Source organism: Schistocerca piceifrons, chromosome 7, assembly GCF_021461385.2.
Source record: "Schistocerca piceifrons isolate TAMUIC-IGC-003096 chromosome 7, iqSchPice1.1, whole genome shotgun sequence".
NCBI lineage: Eukaryota > Metazoa > Arthropoda > Insecta > Orthoptera > Acrididae > Schistocerca > Schistocerca piceifrons.
In genome coordinates this window covers 450,281,369-450,302,029 of record NC_060144.1, presented here as the reverse complement: position 1 = coordinate 450,302,029, position 20,661 = coordinate 450,281,369, and the positions used below count along the sequence as shown (strand labels likewise).

The 20,661-nt window shown below is 39.3% G+C and overlaps 1 protein-coding gene across 2 annotated transcripts in view; it reads left to right on the top strand.

Annotated features, from left to right (window-relative positions):
* The window catches only part of LOC124804654 (FHIP family protein AGAP011705), a 228,100-nt gene that overhangs the window by 79,975 nt on the left and 127,464 nt on the right, over window positions 1-20,661 (top strand). Inside the window, exon 6 of one of the 2 annotated variants that reach the window (XM_047264879.1) lies at window positions 13,954-14,199. In XM_047264879.1, the coding sequence (XP_047120835.1) occupies window positions 13,954-14,199 (246 nt within the window). Of the gene's footprint in view, window positions 1-13,953; window positions 14,206-20,661 lie in introns of both variants that reach the window. The other variant, XM_047264878.1, reaches the window with a different exon arrangement.

Here is a 20,661-nt window from a genome sequence, read left to right as displayed (position 1 = left end):
AGACTGGTTTGATGCAGCTCTCCATGCTACTCTATCCTGTGCAAGCTTTTTCATCTCCCAGTACCTACTGCAACCTACATCCTTCTGAATCTGCTTAGTGTATTCATCTCTTGGTCTCCCTCTACGATTTTTACCCTCCACGCTGCCCTCCAATACTAAATTGGTGATCCCTTGATGCCTCAGAACATGTCCTACCAACCGATCCCTTCTTCTGGTCAAGTTGTGCCACAAACTTTTCTTCTCCCCAATCCTATTCAATACTTCCTCATTAGTTATGTGATCTACCCATCTAATCTTCAGCATTCTTCTGTAGCACCACATTTCGAAAGCTTCTATTCTCTTCTTGTCCAAACTATTTATCGTCCATGTTTCACTTCCATACATGGCTACACTCCATACGAATACTTTCAGAAATGACTTCCTGACACTTAAATCTATACTGGATGTTAACAAATTTCTCTTCTTCAGAAACGCTTTCCTTGCCATTGCCAGCCTACATTTTATATCCTCTCTACTTCGACCATCATCAGTTATTTTGCTCCCCAAATAGCAAAACTCCTTTACTACTTTAAGTGCCTCATTTCCTAATCTAATTCCCTCAGCATCACCCGACTTAATTAGACTACATTCCATTATCCTCGTTTTGCTTTTGTTGATGTTCATCTTACATCCTCCTTTCAAGACACTGTCCATTCCATTCAACTGCTCTTCCAAGTCCTTTGCTGTCTCTGACAGAATTACAATGTCATCGGCGAACATCAAAGTTTTTATTTCTTCTCCATGAATTTTAATACCTACTCCGAATTTTTCTTTTGTTTCCTTTACTGCTTGCTCAATATACAGATTGAACAACATCGGGGAGAGGCTACAACCCTGTCTTACTCCCTTCCCAACCACTGCTTCCCTTTCATGTCCCTCGACTCTTATAACTGCCATCTGGTTTCTGTACAAATTGTAAATAGCCTTTCGCTCCCTGTATTTTTCCCCTGCCACCTTTAGAATTTGAAAGAGAGTATTCCAGTCAACATTGTCAAAAGCTTTCTCTAAGTCTACAAATGCTAGAAACGTAGGTTTGCCTTTCCTTAATCTTTCTTCTAAGATAAGTCGTAAGGTCAGTATTGCCTCACGTGTTCCAGTGTTTCTACGCAATCCAAACTGATCTTCCCCGAGGTTGGCTTCTACTAGTTTTTCCATTCGTCTGTAAAGAATTCGTGTTAGTATTTTGCAGATGTGACTTATTAAGCTGATAGTTCGGTAATTTTCACATCTATCAACACCTGCTTTCTTTGGGATTGGAATTATTATATTCTTCTTGAAGTCTGAGGGTATTTCGCCTGTTTCATACATCTTGCTCACCAGATGGTAGAGTTTTGTCAGGACTGGCTCTCCCACGGCCGTCAGTAGTTCCAATGGAATATTGTCTACTCCGGGGGCCTTGTTTCGACTCAGGTCTTTCAGTGCTCTGTCAAACTCTTCACGCAGTATCATATCTCCCATTTCATCTTCATCTACATCCTCTTCCATTTCCATAATATTGTCCTCAAGCACATCGTCCTTGTATAGACCCTCTATATACTCCTTCCACCTTTCTGCTTTCCCTTCTTTGCTTAGAACTGGGTTTCCATCTGAGGTCTTGATATTCATACAAGTCGTTCTCTTATCTCCAAAGGTCTCTTTAATTTTCCTGTAGGCGGTATCTATCTTACCCCTAGTGAGATAGGCCTCTACATCCTTACATTTGTCCTCTAGCCATCCCTGCTTAGCCATTTTGCACTTCCTGTCAATCTCATTTTTGAGACGTTTGTATTCCTTTTTGCCTGTTTCACTTACTGCATTTTTATATTTTCTCCTTTCATCAATTAAATTCAATATTTCTTCTGTTACCCAAGGATTTCTACTAGCCCTCGTCTTTTTACCTACTTGATCCTCTGCTGCCTTCACTACTTCATCCCTCAAAGCTACCCATTCTTCTTCTACTGTATTTATTTCCCCCATTCCTGTCAATTGCTCCCTTATGCTCTCCCTGAATCTCTGTACAACCTCTGGTTCTTTTAGTTTATCCAGGTCCCATCTCCTTAAATTCCCACCTTTTTGCAGTTTCTTCAGTTTTAATCTACAGGTCATAACCAATAGATTGTGGTCAGAGTCCACATCTGCCCCTGGAAATGTCTTACAATTTAAAACCTGGTTCCTAAATCTCTGTCTTACCATTATATAATCTATCTGATACCTTTTAGTATCGCCAGGGTTCTTCCATGTATACAACCTTCTTTCATGATTCTTAAACCAAGTGTTAGCTATGATTATGTTGTGCTCTGTGCAAAATTCGACCAGGCGGCTTCCTCTTTCATTTCTGTCCCCCAATCCATATTCACCTACTATGTTTCCTTCTCTCCCTTTTCCTACACTCGAATTCCAGTCACCCATGACTATTAAATTTTCGTCTCCCTTCACAATCTGAATAATTTCTTTTATTTCATCATACATTTCTTCAATTTCTTCGTCATCTGCAGAGCTAGTTGGCATATAAACTTGTACTACTGTAGTAGGCGTGGGCTTCGTATCTATCTTGGCCACAATAATGCGTTCACTATGCTGTTTGTAGTAGCTTACCCGCATTCCTATTTTCCTATTCATTATTAAACCTACTCCTGCAGTACCCCTATTTGATTTTGTGTTTATAACCCTGTAGTCAGCTGACCAGAAGTCCTGTTCCTCCTGCCACCGAACTTCACTAATTCCCACTATATCTAACTTCAACCTATCCATTTCCCTTTTTAAATTTTCTAACCTACCTGCCCGATTAAGGTATCTGACATTCCACGCTCCGATCCGTAGAACGCCAGTTTTCTTTCTCCTGATAACGACATCCTCTTGAGTAGTCCCCGCCCGGAGATCCGAATGGGGGACTATTTTACCTCCGGAATATTTTACCCAAGAGGACGCCATCATCATGTAATCATACAGTAAAGCTGCATGCCCTCGGGAAAAATTACGGCTGTAGTTTCCCCTTGCTTTCAGCCGTTCGCAGTACCAGCACAGCAAGGCCGTTTTGGTTATTGTTACAAGGCCAGATCAGTCAATCATCCAGACTGTTGCCCTTGCAACTACTGAAAAGGCTGCTGCCCCTCTTCAGGAACCACACGTTTGTCTGGCCTCTCAACAGATACCCCTCCGTCATGGTTGCACCTACGGTACGGCTATCTGTATCGCTGAGGCACGCAAGCCTCCCCACCAACGGCAAGGTCCATGGTTCATGGGGGGGGTTCATGGTTCTATAACATAGAAAAGACAAAGTGTTCTGGCATGCAGAGCAATACCAGTTCACTTCTTTTCTACTTTTTTTGCTGGTGAATTGTATCTTTGTCTCCGAACAGCTCTAACGTTCGCTACTACTTCTTTCTAACTAATTCTGTAAATGGACAACAGAAGGCAGCACCAGTCAAGAGATAGGTAGTGAGACATCCGTACCTTGCTCTCGTATGATATTAGTCCAGATTTAGAGCGATAACCTGTGTCAAGCGCGGCTACTATATTCCCCGCTCTAAAATTTACTTTCAGTAAGGACAAGGATGTATTTTACCTCTTCCATTCCTCAATTTTTCTGATTTTATTATTGTTTTTATTTAAATACAAAAGCTTTTGGTTTAATCCTTGTTAAAGACCTTTAATTACTTTCTTTAGTTTTAGAATAATAAGAGATTGTTTTTCCGTAAAGTATTTTGCGCATTTTTACAGTCTTTTCTTTTCGGATTTTTGTGTTGCTAAATTTTACCTCTGGTCTTTATTTTAATACTTACTTTCTTAAATGGTTCAAATGGCTCTAAGCACTATAGGACTTAACAGCTGAGGTCATCAGTCCCCTAGAACTTAGAACTACTTAAACCTAACTAACCTAAGGACATCACACACATCCATGCCCGAGGCAGGATTCTAACTTGCGTCCGTAGCAGTCACGTGGTTCTAGACTGAAGTGCCTAGAACCGCTTGGCCACTCCGGCCGGCCTTAATTTCTTAAATTAGGTTTGTTTTTCAAATATTTTTTAATCATGAAGGTTATTGTTTGAAATGTATATTTAAACATCTATGGGAGTTAGCAGTTTGAAATAAATAACACTATCATATTCATTTGTTTTAAAAACATTTTAGTTATTATTAGACAATACAACAAATAATTTAGAAGGAAGTACCATGTTTAACAACAAATACTGTAATTTAGGAATTGACTTTGGAGAATAGCTCACTTGGAGCTGTGTGCGAGAGTATTGAATCGTTCTGTAATAGATTCTCGCTCTATCTGAGCGTTTTGAATGGCCCCCTCAAGTTTTTCCTTCTTCTCTTTAAGTTGTCTTATTTCTGCATCAACAATCTTCCTTTTAGTCACTTGATCCTTTTTCCTGGATGACTCGTCGTTTCGATTTTTGAGGTCTTCAGCATATCGTTCTCGTGAGTTTCTTACAGAGTGTATAAGGGACTTTGTTATAGGCACCCCTTGGACTCCACCGTGTGTCTTGACTGCGTCGTACACCAGTCTTCTGCTCACTACAGATTGTTCCCTCATATTCTCAAAGAGGCACTCTTTGTTCACCAAGAATCCTCGCTCCGCAGCTGCTTGACTGTGCGACAAAGTGATCACGATTTCCATTGCTTCTGCAGCTAGTGGCACGTTGCATTCTGGTTCTTGAGACATTTCATCCAGAACTCATCCAGCCGTTGCTCCTTTTTGTTGAATGTTTCGAATTTTGTTTTGCAGTTATTCTTTACAACAGAAGTGTACTGCGCTTCTGCTTTATCGGCAGAGCCACTGTCCATCCAATTGCTCTCCACCAAAACCTGTAGAAAGGAATGAAATCGTTTGGGACCAGCCTCCCTGCACGCTATTGTGTGATCAAAGCACCTTACAGCTTTGTCAACCTAAAGTGTAGGGGAGATTTCTCCATCAACTTTGACACGAGCTTGATCATTCCTCGTCTGCATTCGTTCCGGAACTTAGCGATTCTAGGGCTGTGAGAGACCTGCACTTTCTGAACTCATTCTTGACGGTGAACCCAATCTTGACGTTGTTCACACCCAAAAGATTGGATTCTTTGTCCAAATTAACTGACGGCGAGATCTTCGTCGCCTGGACAAAATGTGTCATCGTTGTCTCCATTATCTCTGTCAAAGCAGTGCGGAGGAATGGTGCTAGCAGCCAATTGGATTGGAAATCCTTTAGGAAAGGTGTCAAGTCTCCAGCAAGAGTCTTGAAAAAGGCAATTTTCGGACCAAGTAGCTTGTCTTTGAGGTGATCCTCCACTACTTTATAGCTGGCACATTTTGGTTTGTTTTTTTCTTTCAGTTTTCCAACAAGTATTCGCCGAAATGGAAGCATTACTAGAGCTCGCTCAGCAAGTTCCACATTCTCCAGCCATCGGATCGCGCAAAACTTTAAGCGAAACAGTTCCGATTCCATTGTCGAAAAATACAGAGCTCTTCTGGCAGGGGCATTCATCAAAAGATTGTACAAGGCACATAAAAACTGAATTATCATCCACTGTGTTTCCTGAATTGCGGACTTAAAGGCGCCGTGAACAACGCGAAGCCCACATGTTCCAATTTCTAGTAAAACGGCGTCTACTGCTTCAATTTCTTTCAGAAATTTTTAAGTTCCCTTAAGAATGCGAAGTTGACGTTAAGGCCGTCCATCGACACTTGTAAAAGTTTTTTCATTGCTTTGCTGGGAATTTTTTTCTTGAAGGACTCTAGTAGCTTAGCTGCTGTCGAATTGCCTAGAAAAGCGGATGCGTAGTAAAGGGTGCACACTAGATTTTTTTTAATGTCCCAATAACGCACTAAAATGTCCATCTGGATTCTTTTGCACAGCTTGTTCAAAGATTCATCAAAACAAACAACAATCCTTCATGCGTTTACGAGGTCAGATTTAATTTCAGACTCAAAGAAGGGAGCTAGTCCATATTGCGCGATATAACCGATTTTGTCCTTTTGTAAACGCATGCTCTTGGCCACTTCACTGTCAGGGTACATTGCGGGGAAAAGCAACACGTCGTTCGCAGAACTACGCAGTGCCTTGTGTGAAACGATGCACTCCAAACACCACAGTATTTCCGCCTTTGTTACTTCGTCCTTTTTGTCATCTGATCAATTCCTCTCAGTTTATCCCTGGGTTTTGACATTGCAGTGAGATCCTCCTGCAGAGGCACAACAACTCTCTAGCGGCCAACGCCACTTGTCCCAGCTGAATCCGCAGATGTGGTAGTGGAAGTAGAATCTGTCTGCTGGGTTGAAGTGGTCGCCGTCGGTGGGATGTAGACGTACAAACTTTCTGTGCTTCTCATGGCAGATGCTGTCGCAACGTGCTTCTTGGATTTTGTCATGTGACTTGTAAGAGCTGATCTTCCCATAGTACGGATGTTAATGAGGGTCCCTGGACATAATCCACATTTAGCACTATAAAGGTCTGTGGGTACATTCACCAACCAATCCTTGAATACTGAATCTGAAAGCCAGCTATCCTGAAAACCAATTGACATGGTGCAGTCGTAGTGATTGTTGGTGGGCAACCTTTATGGGAGAAAGAGGAACAATGGATGTAAATAAGGCTGTGCCTCATTACTACGCATAATGAAATAAAACACAATGTGTGTTACCTACCTTGTCAGTTTATAAAACTTTGCCCCGCACTTGCGCAGAACTGAATTCAACAGATGAGCCGAGCACATTGACTACTGACAGACTGTGATTTGAAAAGCGAGCGAGGCAAGTGTGACAACAATGTCTCTGCCAAGCCACAATCAGCGTTAATTATGATATTATTAGTAGTGCTGTGTTTGTTGACCCTTTAAGAAACTATGAGTGACAAGACTTATCAACCAGTCTTACTCCAGTAATCTGTTGCAAGTTTCTAGCTAATTTTACATGTACAGTACAGCACCTCAATTGTAAAGACAAAAGATATTAAGGCCACCGCACTCATCGACCAAAGTTCTGAAGGCTTCGCCACCTTTTCGTTCCAGCTTATTCCCTATCATGAGGCTTCTCTCTCTCTCTCTCTCTCTCTCTCTCTCTCTCTCTCTCTCTCTCTATCGGCTGCTATTGGTTACTTACTCTCGTCTTCCATCCACGATTTCTAAGTTATGAAGTCTGCCGGTTACGAACGACTTGGCCTCCCAGTTACTTTACAGCTGAGGTGCTCTACTATATGTAAAATTTCCGAAGTGCTTTAGGACTTGGTAGATCTTCTGTTGTACATATACTGATTTTAATTTAAAGTCTAGATTCTGTACCAGTGAACATATTGATTGACTTGTAGAGGAACGATTTACCCACTTAATTTTAAAATATGGTTTTACTTGACATCCAGTATATTGATAATGTCGCTTTTTGTATATCCCTCCGTACCTAGAAACGTAATAAACGCTGTTGAGCTGTTATTGTTGTCTTCACCTTATGTTTTCTTGCTGTTCTTTGACGTATTTGCAAGCCCCCTCTCCATATTTTTCTGCTAATCAAGTCTGCAGTAAAGGAAACACTCTGGATGATAAATCAGTTTGTACATGCCTTGTAAAACCTATTTAAGGATTTCCATTCTGGAGTAGCTCTTTATATTTGGACCACGGGGTCGGAACGGGTGCCCTTGAAGTTTTGCATGATCCGATGACTGGAGAACTTGAGTGCACTCTAGTAACTGCTTCTGTATTTGCAAATGTTTATTGCAACGATAGAGCGCAAAAACAACCCGAAATGTGATAGCTACACGGTAGTCTATGATCGTCTGAAGAACATGCTACTCGGCTCAATAAACTCGTATTTCAAGACTCTTGCTCCAGACTTTTCTTCTTTAATTATTGACCAACTTACGTAATGTTTTTGTTTACCAATTACTTGCCAGCTAGCATTTTCCTGTGATACTGTCCGACGTTTTTTTTCTCTTTACATATACCAAGTTATATTTTTTGGCATCGGATTTATAAACAGCAATTGTTTTATTTGTATTTAATCACGGTAACAGCGGCTGTATTATTATGGCGTTTCACGGTGTTGGGATTTTGAGCAGGCACGTAACGGTGTTAGCTGCTGAAAGCGATGGCTCGTCTTTCATGTGATAGATTGCTGGCTTGGTCACCTCACCTCACCTTGCCTCACCTCACCATCTCAGCTCGCAGCAATGTCTCTTCCCACTTCATCCAGTCACTGGATCGCTTTGCATTGACCAGCTGACGCTGTGGTGACTGCTCCTATTATGTCCCATCCTTCATTGCCACTCCAGTCCCGGTCAGGCAGAACGCAGAATGCTCTCAAAGATCCCTAGACCTTGCTGTGAGTGCTCACAGCCTTACGCCAGTGAGTGTTTAAATGTTGTACAGTGTATTCGGAGTTTCGAATAAAAACAATGTAAACGTTGTTGCATCACTCTACTAGAAAACATGACACCGACTACAGCTAAGTATAAACTTCACTTTGTAAAGGTTCTCCTAAATCGCTGCAGCCATGATCACGAAATAAAAATTAAATAAATTGTGTTATTGGAAAACGGTTTATGGAAAGGTTAGGGGTTTTATACTTCCGAGCACTTTACGAAACAAAATCCAGAAAAAAAAAAAAAAACAACGTGTTTTGGAAAGATCTTTGATTCACATCGCCATTTGAACTGCATGTTTGCGTAATACGAAAGTATATGTACGAAATACATTAAATACAGAAGTTTAGTTTCCGAAGCATTCTTAGGTTCCTGCCTAACCCATGCCCTCTGAGAAAAAACAGCAAAACATTGTTAATGCCCAATATTGTATGTGAAAGTTCAGCTTTTCGTGAAGATATAGTGTACTTACATTACTTTAGCTTCTTAACAATGATGCTGCTAGTGGTTGAGTACATAACATGTCGTATGCACTGAACGAGGCCAACAAGAAAGATAGGCCGCAGCGCGTACATGAAGAAGAACAGTCTGAGCTCGCTCGTTCCCTTAACTCAGCAAGAAAAATGCGTATCTAAATCTTTTAACTCGCAACCGGGTGCGTGCATACTAACAAGAATTGCATCTTGTACTGGAATCTGTTATTATGAAGTCTTACTGATTACTGTTCATACAACAAAATTTAAAATCCATTCTCGATAGAAATGGTATAACCGCTCGTTTATAGCATTTAGTCTCTTCTTCGTAACAGTTCTCCTTTCGTAGAAAATGTGGTGCCTTACGCAACTGATAATCATTTTGGCATGATTTTAATTGCCAAATTAGAGCCTGTTAGTAGGCCTACGGACTTCCTATCATTGTAGGACTAATAATAGTGGATTCCAATAGACGATGCATTTCTCTTTCGTACATACACATTTAGTTACGAGTTAACCGGTGTAGAAACGCACTTTGCTGAGTTGAGCGAGCTCGGCCGACCTTTGTAACGCACGCGCCGCGGCCTGTCTTTCTTGTAGGCCCCGTGCTCTGAATAACAGCCGTCATTGTTCAAATGTGTGTGAAATCTTATGGGGCTTAACTGCTAAGGTCATCAGTCCCTAAGCTTACACACCACTTAATCTAAATTATCCTAAGGACAAACATACACACCCATGCCCGAGGGAGGATTTGAACCTCCGCCGGGACCAGCCGCTGCCGTCATTCGCTAGCGAGATCACGTGACATGAGCTATGACTGGCTGAAAAAAGGGCATCGCTCAATGCAATCTCTATTTTAAAGCTTCGGAAGCTACCGTGCTGTAACTTGTGGAATTTGTGTATATACTTTCGCAATACGAAAATAAACTCTGTCCCTATTGTCTCGCGTCAAACATCTTTCCAAACGCATTGTTTTTCCTGTTTCCTAAAGTGCTGGGCCGTCCTTCGCTAGTATAAGACCTTCACGATTCAAAGGACTGATAGGTTTTACAGCTCCGAGGGAAAGTATATTGTTGCTTAACACGGATGTATTTTCATCCGATTTATACATAATTTCATCTGGGAGAAATTGTGTTTTTAACCGGGAAATCCGGGAATTTTTTTTTTCTTGTCCACATAGACACCTTGATTATGCTTTCATTGGCAACCTTCCAAATGAGAGAAGAGTCATGAAGTTTTAATTATTATTGTGAAAAAATAAAGTTACCTAATAAAGTTTTCATTTCTTTGCGGATAGATGTTTTCGAAATCCCAGTGCCACTGTACTGTGACATGCCTTTAGAGTGTCGAAACAAAATGTCACAGCTACAGTTACCACATTTGGAATGCAAAAATGAGGACACATTATTTTAAGATGAAAGTACAGGCATTTCCATATTTTAAATTTATTACAAAAATAAATAATAAAAATAAAAATATTACACACATCACTAAAGCACCAAAGGAACTGGATAGGCATGTGTACTCAAATACAGATATATGTAAACAGGCAGAATACGATGCTGCTGCTATATAAGACGACAAGTGTCTGGTGCAGTTGTTAGATCGGTTACTGCTGCTACAATGACAGGTTATCAAGATTTAAGCGACTTTGAACGTGCTAACAATGGGACACAGAATCTCTAAGGTAGCAATTAAGTGGGAATTTTCCCATATGACCATTTCACAAGTGTAGCGTGAATATCAAGCATCCAGCAAAACATCAAACCTCCGACATCATTGCAGTCGGAAAAAGATTCTGCAAGAATGGGAGCAGCTACGAATGAAGAGAATCGTTCAACATGATAGAAGTGGAACCATTCTGCAAATTGCTGCAGATTTCAGTGGCGGGCCATCAACAAGTGACAGTGTGCAAACTATTCAATGAAACATCGTGAATATGGGCTTTTGGAGCCAAAGACCCACTTGTGTACTCTTGATGACTGCACAACACAAAGCTTTACGCCTCACCTGGGCCTGTCAACACCGACATTGGACTGTTGATGACTGGAAACATGTTGCCTGGTCAGACGAGTCTCATTTCAAATTGTATTGAGCGGATGGACGTGTATGGGTGTGGAGACAACCTGATGAATCCATGGACCCTGCATATCAGCAGCAGACTGTGCCAAGTCCAGCAGGACGATGTGACACCCCACACGTTCAGAATTGCTACAGAGTGGCTCCAGGAACACTCTTCTGAGAATAAACACTTGCGCTGGCCACCAAATTCTCCAGACATAAACATTATTGAGCATATCTGGGATGCCTTGCAACGTGCTCTTCAGAAGAGATCTCCACCCCTTTGTACCCTTATGGATTTATGGACAGCCCTGCAGGATTTATGGTGTCAATTTCCTCCAGCACTACTTCAGGTGCTACTTCGAGTCCATGTCACGTCGTGTTGCGACACTTATGCGTGGTTGCGTGGTGCCCTACACGATATTAGGCAGGTGTACCAGTTTCTTTGGCTCTTCAGTGTACCTACACTACCTGAGATCCGTGTTCTGTGTGTATTTTTCATTGGATCAAATTTTTTTAAAGTTCCCTTTGTTGCCAAAAAATATTTAAAAAGTTTTTGCAATTCAAATGTCTAAAATTATGTTTCACTACTGCAATCCCTGTTAAGAGTTCCTCTGTCAGTCCATTTCTTTTCATTGTCCACTGTGCGTGTAGAAAGCTCAACCAGCTTTCAACACAACTCCGTTATGGCCTGGCACTTTAAAGAAGACCTGCCCAATTTTAATTACTTCACTAAACTGTTCTTCACTATTATGCCAATCAGTATTATTTCTTCTAGCTTGGCTCAGATTTTCCAGACTTTTTTAAATCCTAAAGTTGATCAAAGCAATTTGCATTATCAATTTCAACATTTTTATCCAACAAAAATTTGATAGATTCTTCCAAGTAAGTCCATGATACATCTGCAAAATCAAACCACTTAAAACAAAATTCAGTAAACTGTTGCATCCACATATTTAGTTATTCTTAAAGTCCATCATAGAGGATTCCAACATTGTACTTAAAATGCTTCACCTCTGATGCATCATTGTAACTTCATTTTTCATCTGAACCAGTGATTCTGTCACACTCGGAGATTAAAATTGTAATTTTTTTTCTGTGTTGAAGAGCATCCCAAGGGGAATCTAGTATATGCATCACATCAATAAGAGAGTTTCCTTGGTTTTTCTAAGCTAATATAATTATGAAAAATGCCAACTAAAGACTGGATATACCACAAGTGTACCTCATCATTAGAACCCATAAAAGAATTTTTGAAAATTGTTGGAGTTTTGTTTTGGGGTAGGAGGAAGGATTTCAGAGCAGGAAATGTCTCGATCTGTCCCTAAATAGTTGGGTATAGTGACAACCATCATGTCTTGCTATGTCTGAGAACTCACAAAATTTCTTTAGCAACTCACCACAGACAGTACGTATTGAAAAGTGGTTATGTATTTTCATCATTTAACCTTGTAAGTCAATTTCAAGGAGGTCAGTTCCATGCTGAATGCAGTTCTTAAGGACATGAGCAGAACACCGTGCTCCAAGCAGTACCTTGTAAAGTGTCTTGGAGGCTAGAAAAAACATTTTTACCATCACCTCTTTTAATACTGCCGAACATTGTGTTACAGTTACCTGCAGCAAACTTCACACCTTCTGCATGGTGTCTGTTCTTTCATACATCACACATTCATATAATTGATTCTCCTAGATGGGCAATGCATCCATCTTCTTGAGTGCAATTGCACAAGTATGTCCGATGTGCTGCGGGAATCTCAGAGTAGCAAGATTGGAGGAAAGGGACAGAGACTTGCGGATAGGTGGTGCTTTGTGGGAATGTGTGTCAGCCGTGAGGTGTGCCGTGTTAGTCCACACAGTTGCAATAACACTGTCTCCTGGATGGATCAGTGGTCAATGCATCTATCTAGTAAGCAGGAGATCCTGGGTTCAAATCCAGGTGCGGGACACATTTCCACTTGTTGCCGCTGACTCTGCATAATGTCCCAATGCAGCTGACATCAGTAATCCCTTTCCTTTCCTTTCCTTTCCTTTCCTTTCCTTTCCTTTCCTTTCCTTTCCTTTCCTTTCTCCATTCCCTTCCCCCTCCATAAATTTACATAACTATATTTCTTTGTCTTCAGGTGGACTTCCGATATGCTGGTGCCATTATATGATATTAATACTTAGGTCCCTGGGCAACAAACCATACATTCTGCTCTCCATTGTTCTGTACTGGGACAAAAGCGTGTATATTTTTCTCAGAGTTTATCCATAAATGTGTGTGTCCTCTTCAGCATGATGAGAAATTATCAAATTATCTTAAACAACAGTGAAACAAAGAATGATCAAAATGAATTGTTCAGTAATATAAAAATATCTTAACTTACAAAATAAAACGCCATGTCTATGCCATAGGCTATATTTTGAAAATCATGAAACTTACCCATTAAGATGGCTTGCTGGGAAAGGCCATTAAGGTGACTTACTAGGAAAGGAATATGTAATGTGAATTCATCTGGCTGTGTCTTCTTTACAATTTCACTAAAAACACATGTATCACACAAAACCAATTACTATTAAGAGAAAACTATCACAGATAAGGAACTTGGGCAGCAGAGCTATATCTCTAAGCTAAAACGATTGAGAGCCTGTGTACCAAAGAGCATTTCTACAACTCTGTGATATTTCTTATATCATTAGAAATATGTCTAAGGGTGTGTGCTGCTGTGTTATTGCTGATAAATGGAGCAGTCTCCAATTTCAGTAATATAATGATTTCAGTGTCACAAAAATTGCTTAATGGGAATAACAGTTTTTGCAGTTGTATATGTATGTATCGAGAAAGTATTTTGCACACTACAGTGATTGTTCCAGTAACAAGAAAGCAACAGTGTTCATTGCAAACCACACTACATTTTCATTATGTTATATTGAGGTAGTTAGCTAAATAAGCACCTTCAAAACATGTCAAATGTTATTCCATTTATAGTGCAGAGGGGATTTTGTGTGTTAGTGCCATATGTCAAAAACTGCAACAAACTAAATAAATACTAACAAGTAGTGTAAATCTGTGATTTCCCTCAGGTGCTGGCAACAGGTCTCAGTGGCTTGTACTCACGCCTGCCACGTAAATTGCTGGTTGCAACTGATGACTGGCATCGTCTAACGCCTGACGATGTTGATGCCTTGCCAGAGCTGTCGGCATTCCTCAATTCAGTTGAATTCTGTAATGCTGTTGTACAAGTTGCTCACCCAACAGTAGGAGCACAGCTCCTTGAATTCTTACAGCAAGGTTTCCTTGTACCTGTTCTAGGTCCTGCATTATTACAGGTAAGGGTTGCTTGAACCCAGCTGTAATTTATATGGCTGGGCTCAGAGTAAGGATTACATTGTACTGAAATTGATGATCCTGCTGTAGCTTACATTTATATCTTTTGACAATTATTTAATTTCTTGTATCTCTTTTTTTAAGTGATCTGAAATAGTCGAAATGAATATGGAAAGAACTGCATGATATCCAGAAGTGTTCAATGAAAAAAACTTAATATAGTGTATAAGATGAGATTTAATGTCATCAATACTGCTAGAACAAAGAACAAAAACTATGTATAAGATTGAATGTACAGCGTTTATGGGCATTTGTATACAGAAAAAGAGTTTGGAAACCACATGTTACAGATATCCTAAAAGACTTAAATTGTACTCCTTCTACCCTTAATACCTTCTGTACTTAATTTGGGGGCAAAAATTCATAAAATTTGCATACACAGCATATTTTTATTCATTAATATCATACAGAATAATTTTCTATATGAGTTCTCATGCACACACACTATTTGTTGTGCAGCAATCTGCAGTAAGGATAAAATTTGGTACATTTTCTTAAATTTCCAATAGACAACCTTTGAATTGACAATGTATAATAACTCTCACAATTCATTCACTTCATTGTGAAGTTTGTCTTTAGCAAATAGCCGATTATTTTATAAACAATAAAAAAAATTATATATCACTTGGAGTAAAAATCATCTCTATGATTTATAACTTCAACTTTCTAATGCCATTCCTTTTTGAAGGTATCAGATGAAAATTGCCATCCAGTTTAAAAATAAACTGTAGAACTTTAAAACTTACTATTAAGCCTGCTCTATTAAGTATAGAAATTTCTTCACTGATAAGTAGCACACTTATGTGCACTAATAAGTCGGATGCACATTATTAAAACAACTTTTTCACTCTCCAAAAATAGCATTCATTTCCACTAGAATTATGTTATTGTCAGAATTCCCCTTGCTCAAATGAAACTTATTAGCTAGTGAGGTCTGATCCCTTTTGGGTGTCAACACAAGATGTTTGAAAGCTATAGAAGTCAGTATGCCACTTCAGCCATTGAAAATAAGCATACAACAATTATCTTTCGATATTTCTTAATGCTCACAATACAGAGATTCTAAAACTGTTGCCCTGATTTTTTTGCGTGGGTGGAGGGGGGGGGGGGGGGGGGGGGGGGGCAAACCTGAAAATGGTCTCTCATTCAGATCGTAACTGGCATATTGTTGACAAATTTTACCCAATCACGTCACACTTGACACTAAGATTGACATTACTGTGATAGTCCAAATAGCAAATTATGAGACAGTGAAGATGTATGTTGATTTCCCCACTGAATTACAGGGTATGATAGACAGTAAACATAATTTTAAGTATGAATTGGCATCAATTTCACTTGAGGAATAAATAGAGAAATGTTTCAATGAATGTGAACCATAGAATGATTAACAACTAATTTTCAGTTATATATTTAGAATGTTTTGCATGTTCAAGGTTAAGTAACGGCTGAAGTCTTTACCATGAATAGAGTGTTGCAGATGTGAATACTGAATACTTTCTGTTGGTTAGGCCATAAATTTATTTCCATGTATAAATTTTGACAAATTGTAACAGTTCATTTCCATAATTTATAAAATTTATTCCTGCATTCATATTTGACAAATATAATTGTTTATTAGAAATGATAATTATGTGTGAAAGTAAAATCATTCATTACTAAAATATCAGTACATCCTGAGCAATAAATAGATAATGGGATGTGGTCTGACCACCACCACCACCACCACCACCACCACCACCTCTACTGTACAGAGTATGTATTGAATAGTGGATAGACATAATGAAAAGTGATGTGGACACGTCTGGTACTGTTTCCTTGCCTTCATTAAGCCTTATTTGATTTTGGAGGGCCATCTTTGTACCATTCTATAAGCTACACATGCACTATGGGTTGTCAATTGGCAAGCACCTGTGAAAATTATTTAATCCTGGTTAGGTGTACGTTTTAAAAGCACTAGAGTTTCTGAGCTGTGGTTGGTTAGTACCAGTAGTTTTTTTATTATTGGAACCTTTGGGGATGCCACGTCTATCATTGCTCTGTGCTACAGAGGAAAATTGGGTCATAGGGAATGGGGAATTTCGGCTTAATTGCTCAGATCTCAAAGATAAAATAAAAACCATATTTGAAGTGTACTATATGCTAGTGAATGGATGATGCCTACCTCATCTGAAATGCTTGCTTTCAACAATTAAAACATATATAGTTCTACAAAATGATCAAAAATTTGTTTCCTCCCTTGATACCTTCTGGGTTCCTCTGCATCCTAGAATACTTTTAATGTGAGTAGATATCAGGAAAGAGATGCTGTGGGTTGAAATTCAAGTCAGGTTTGATATATACCCCTTGCAGTATGGTGTCACCATGTCTGGGAATTGTTGGAAAGTGCCTAGTTTGGTTCTTTTAGACATGTAGGTGAAATGGAACAAACTGTGGGGGTAGAAGAGGATCACTAATAATCTTAGGGAGGGCACTTGAGCAGCTAATAACGGTCTCTACTAGGGTCAGAATAACATATTACTTGTGACCAAAGGCACAAAAATGCATGAAAATTGGTGTTCCAGAAATTCAAAAGAGAGGAGACTAAGACATGAGCCAGGAATTTATTTTTGTGAGTCTGATCTGCTGAACCATTATTTGCACTTTTTTCTCCCCCCCCCCCCCCCTTCCTGCTGGGCTTTGCTGCTAATGAGACATTGAGTGGTATGTGCCTCACTGCCTGACACATTTACTAATTGGCGAAGTGAATAATGCTATCTGCAAACACCATGGGGGAGAGAACTATCCTTTTTCAGTGAAGCTGACAACTCCAAGCCCATGAAACATTTATAACATATGTACGTCCGTATTATGTAATGGCATTCACAGGCATACAACAGCTTGAACTAGATGGTGGAGGAGTGGACTGCATGTACTAATTTTAAATATTCTGCTGAGAAATCAGTATGAGTTCTCTTTAACTGACTGTTTCGTATTTTTATTCATTCAGAAATCACGATGAGAGACATGATTTTAAATTTCAGAAAACCGCTGAGATTTCTGTGCATCTTGCAATGGGAAGCTTACCTGGTTGCCACATCTTAGACATCTGTAAACTTGGATCCTAAAAGTTCTCCATATTTTAAAACCACCTTGGCTTCTTCTCGCAAAGTTATTCTAGATTTAACATATTAAAAAAAGAAAACATTCTCTGCACAATGTTTAAACCATATTTGATTGTATTACAGGCAAGTACCACAATTTTATTACATTGTATGGGTGTAAACAATGGGACAGGACCTTCATGGTTGCTCAGCAATTTTCCTTGAGCATGTTTTCAGGTGCTGCCTGTTAGAGCCACTCATAGTGCAGAATTAAATGTATTGTAAAGAGTTAGCAACAGATAGGTGTGACAGGCAAACTTTTTCTTGTTTGCTCAATTTCCTTGTGCCCTCCACATGCAGGGAAACTGATTGCGATGACTTACGATTCTCTTCTTCTGCTACAAAAGTAAGAGATGGCATTCTGTTAGATACAATTTCACATTGGAATCGAGGGAAATAGAGAAAGTGGCTTAGCAGCTACACTACTGCTCATTAATTTCAATACTCCCTGGTATTTCAGATTTACAACACAAATCAAGTGTTATTTCTCACAAAATATAATTATATTAACTTCCACATATATAATACAATCACAATCATTATATTTTACTTTCATCAGAGCAACCTCCTTTGGATTTAATGACCGCCTCACAAACTTGAGGCATGCAGTCAATCAGTTTTTGTAGGTATCTTGAATCTGTACAATTCTACACACCATTAACGGTATTCCAGAAATGTTCCTTGCTGGATATATTAACTTCCCTTATATGTCTGTCCACTTCATCCCAGACTATTTCAATGGGATTACAATAGGAGCTTTGGGACGGCCATACCATATCATTCAGTACTTTCTGTTTTTCCTTTGATGTGATGTAGTTCGTACAGTATGTGGACTGATGTTTTGGGTCATTATCCTGTTGTGAGGTGAACCCTTTCTCTATTAAGCGCAATCCACTTTGTATTGCATCATACTGAAGTATGCGTTGGTACTGCTTCTGATCCATACATCCTTCTATTTTCACAGTGTCGCCAACTCTATCCCTGGAAAAACATCCCCAAACTGTAATAGAACCTCCGCTATGTTTAACTGTAGGTAGAACACACTGCTGGGCTACCCTTTCCCCTACAAATTGGCAAACAAATATTCTACTTCTGGTTCCAAAAATCTTGTATTTTTATTTATCGGTGAATAACACCTTTGTCCACTCTTCCAGTGTCCAATTGTAATGTTTTCTAGCCCATTAAAGTCTCTTCTGTTTATCTATGGGTCTAAGAAGGAGTTTTCTTGCAGTCACACATCCTTTCAAGCTGGCTTCAGTCAGTCTCCTTTATTACTGTTGGAACAGATATTGTTGTCCTGTTCATTTCTATCAATTCTGCATGAATTGGGGGCACTGTTTTGAATCTATTTCTCCTACTGGTAATGCTGATATATTTATCATCACTTTTAGTTGTTTTAAGAGGTCGTCCTGGTCACGGTATGTCCTTATATCTAACTGCTGTCTTCTGGCAGTGAAGAGTATATTGCACTCCCCCCTATAGACACACTACACTGTTTCACAATTTGGCGAATAGATAAACTTGCTTGGCTAAGTGCTACAACTGCAGCACATTTTTCTATGGATATCTCCACTCATGGAGCCGTATTAGCGATGCACACACTGCAGTGTCACGAAGGAACTGACGTGCAGGAACCACATTTTATATTTCGTAGCAGTGCTTGCCATTCGCTATGGACATCACATCACTACAGGGAACAACGCAGGTGCACCAAATGTGGTGTCCATTGGCAAACAGGTAAATAAACATGTCAGATAGGTACATAATGCTTATGTACACAACATTGTTTGTTGGATACTGTTGTATCTCGATGACCACAAATAAAAATCATGACGTGTACAACTGTTGTACTATTTCTTTGCTTCCTCAATCGTACCCATGGTTTTAGACCTTATTTACAGAGAACTAGATGTCATTTATAGGGTGTATTGAAATTAATGAGCAGTAGTGTATTTTGCCTTCTGGCTGTTTGCCTGTTTTCCAGTGGAAATAACCAAAAGTTGTATTCAGTATGAACTGTCCATCTATCGCATTCTTAGTTCTGATTGTAGAGATAGAGGTCACTGTCACTGTGTCCTATCTGTATGAAGTAGAAGAACCCACTTGTTACTGATGCCTGTGAAATTTGCATTTCAGTACATAATATTCTAATGGAATACTAAGAGAGTGATCTGTGTTTTATTATTTTGTGATTTTCCGAGACATTTGGCTATACTTTGCAGTTGAAAGAATTACTGTATTGGAGAGTGGCTGGTTCATTCATTTTTAGTTTAGTGGTCAGATAGCCATGCATATCTCGTGCAGTGTTTTTGTCTGTTCTGTAACAAATTCTGTACTTATTCTATAAAAGTTAGAAGAACTAACCTAACCTAAGTTTTTAATGTTTTGTGTGTGTTTTAGGGAGGTATTTTAACATATTTGCTTTACTGTGTATATGTTTAACTTTTATTCATTCTGAATCATACTTTTCTCTCAAGTATTTTAATATGGGCAGTAGAGACCCAGATTTTTGATGTTCAGATATACTGGAGTTGTCATCATCATAACTTGTTAGTAAAACATATATGTTGATACTGTGTTCTTTAATTTAGGATGAGTAAGTTTACTGTGGTATTAGTTTTGGTGTAGTGTGCAGAAAAGCCACAGTTGTACTTTTTTGCAATAAAATGCTGCCATTTCTTTGTCTCTGTAAATGGATGTACAAACAAGAGGAAGAAACATTACTTTCCTGTAAGCACTCCCAATGCTTTTTAGTTTGCTGCGTCCGTTCTTGCAAGGGAAATTGTTTTAGATGTTAACGTACACCTGTTCACTAACACTGTGGTGACAGAGAGATGCTTTCTGAAGATGAATATTGTGGTCTGAAGGTTACTTTATGCTTGAGGTTATTTGAATGTGAAGTATTATTGGCGACTATATGCTGTTTTGAGTAACACGCAAGAATATCTTTTTCGTGAAAAGCAGGAGTGATAATCAGCATGCTCCGATAATCTTCCATTGTTTTTTCAGTGTCCTATGATGGGGGTCTCAGTTTACTTTATAGTGTGTGTATGATAGCTGACAGTAATTGTATATTTTTTTGTTTGTGTCTAGTGTTTTTGTTAGTGACATCACTCTTTGTTGGAACTCCGTTGTTACCTGTACTGCTGGGTTTTGATATGAATTGGAAACTGTCTGCATGGATGATGAAAACTAAGCAACAACATGTCTGGCTACTGTGTAGAGTGCTTGAACTGAATGGTTTATACTGTAGTTTATTTT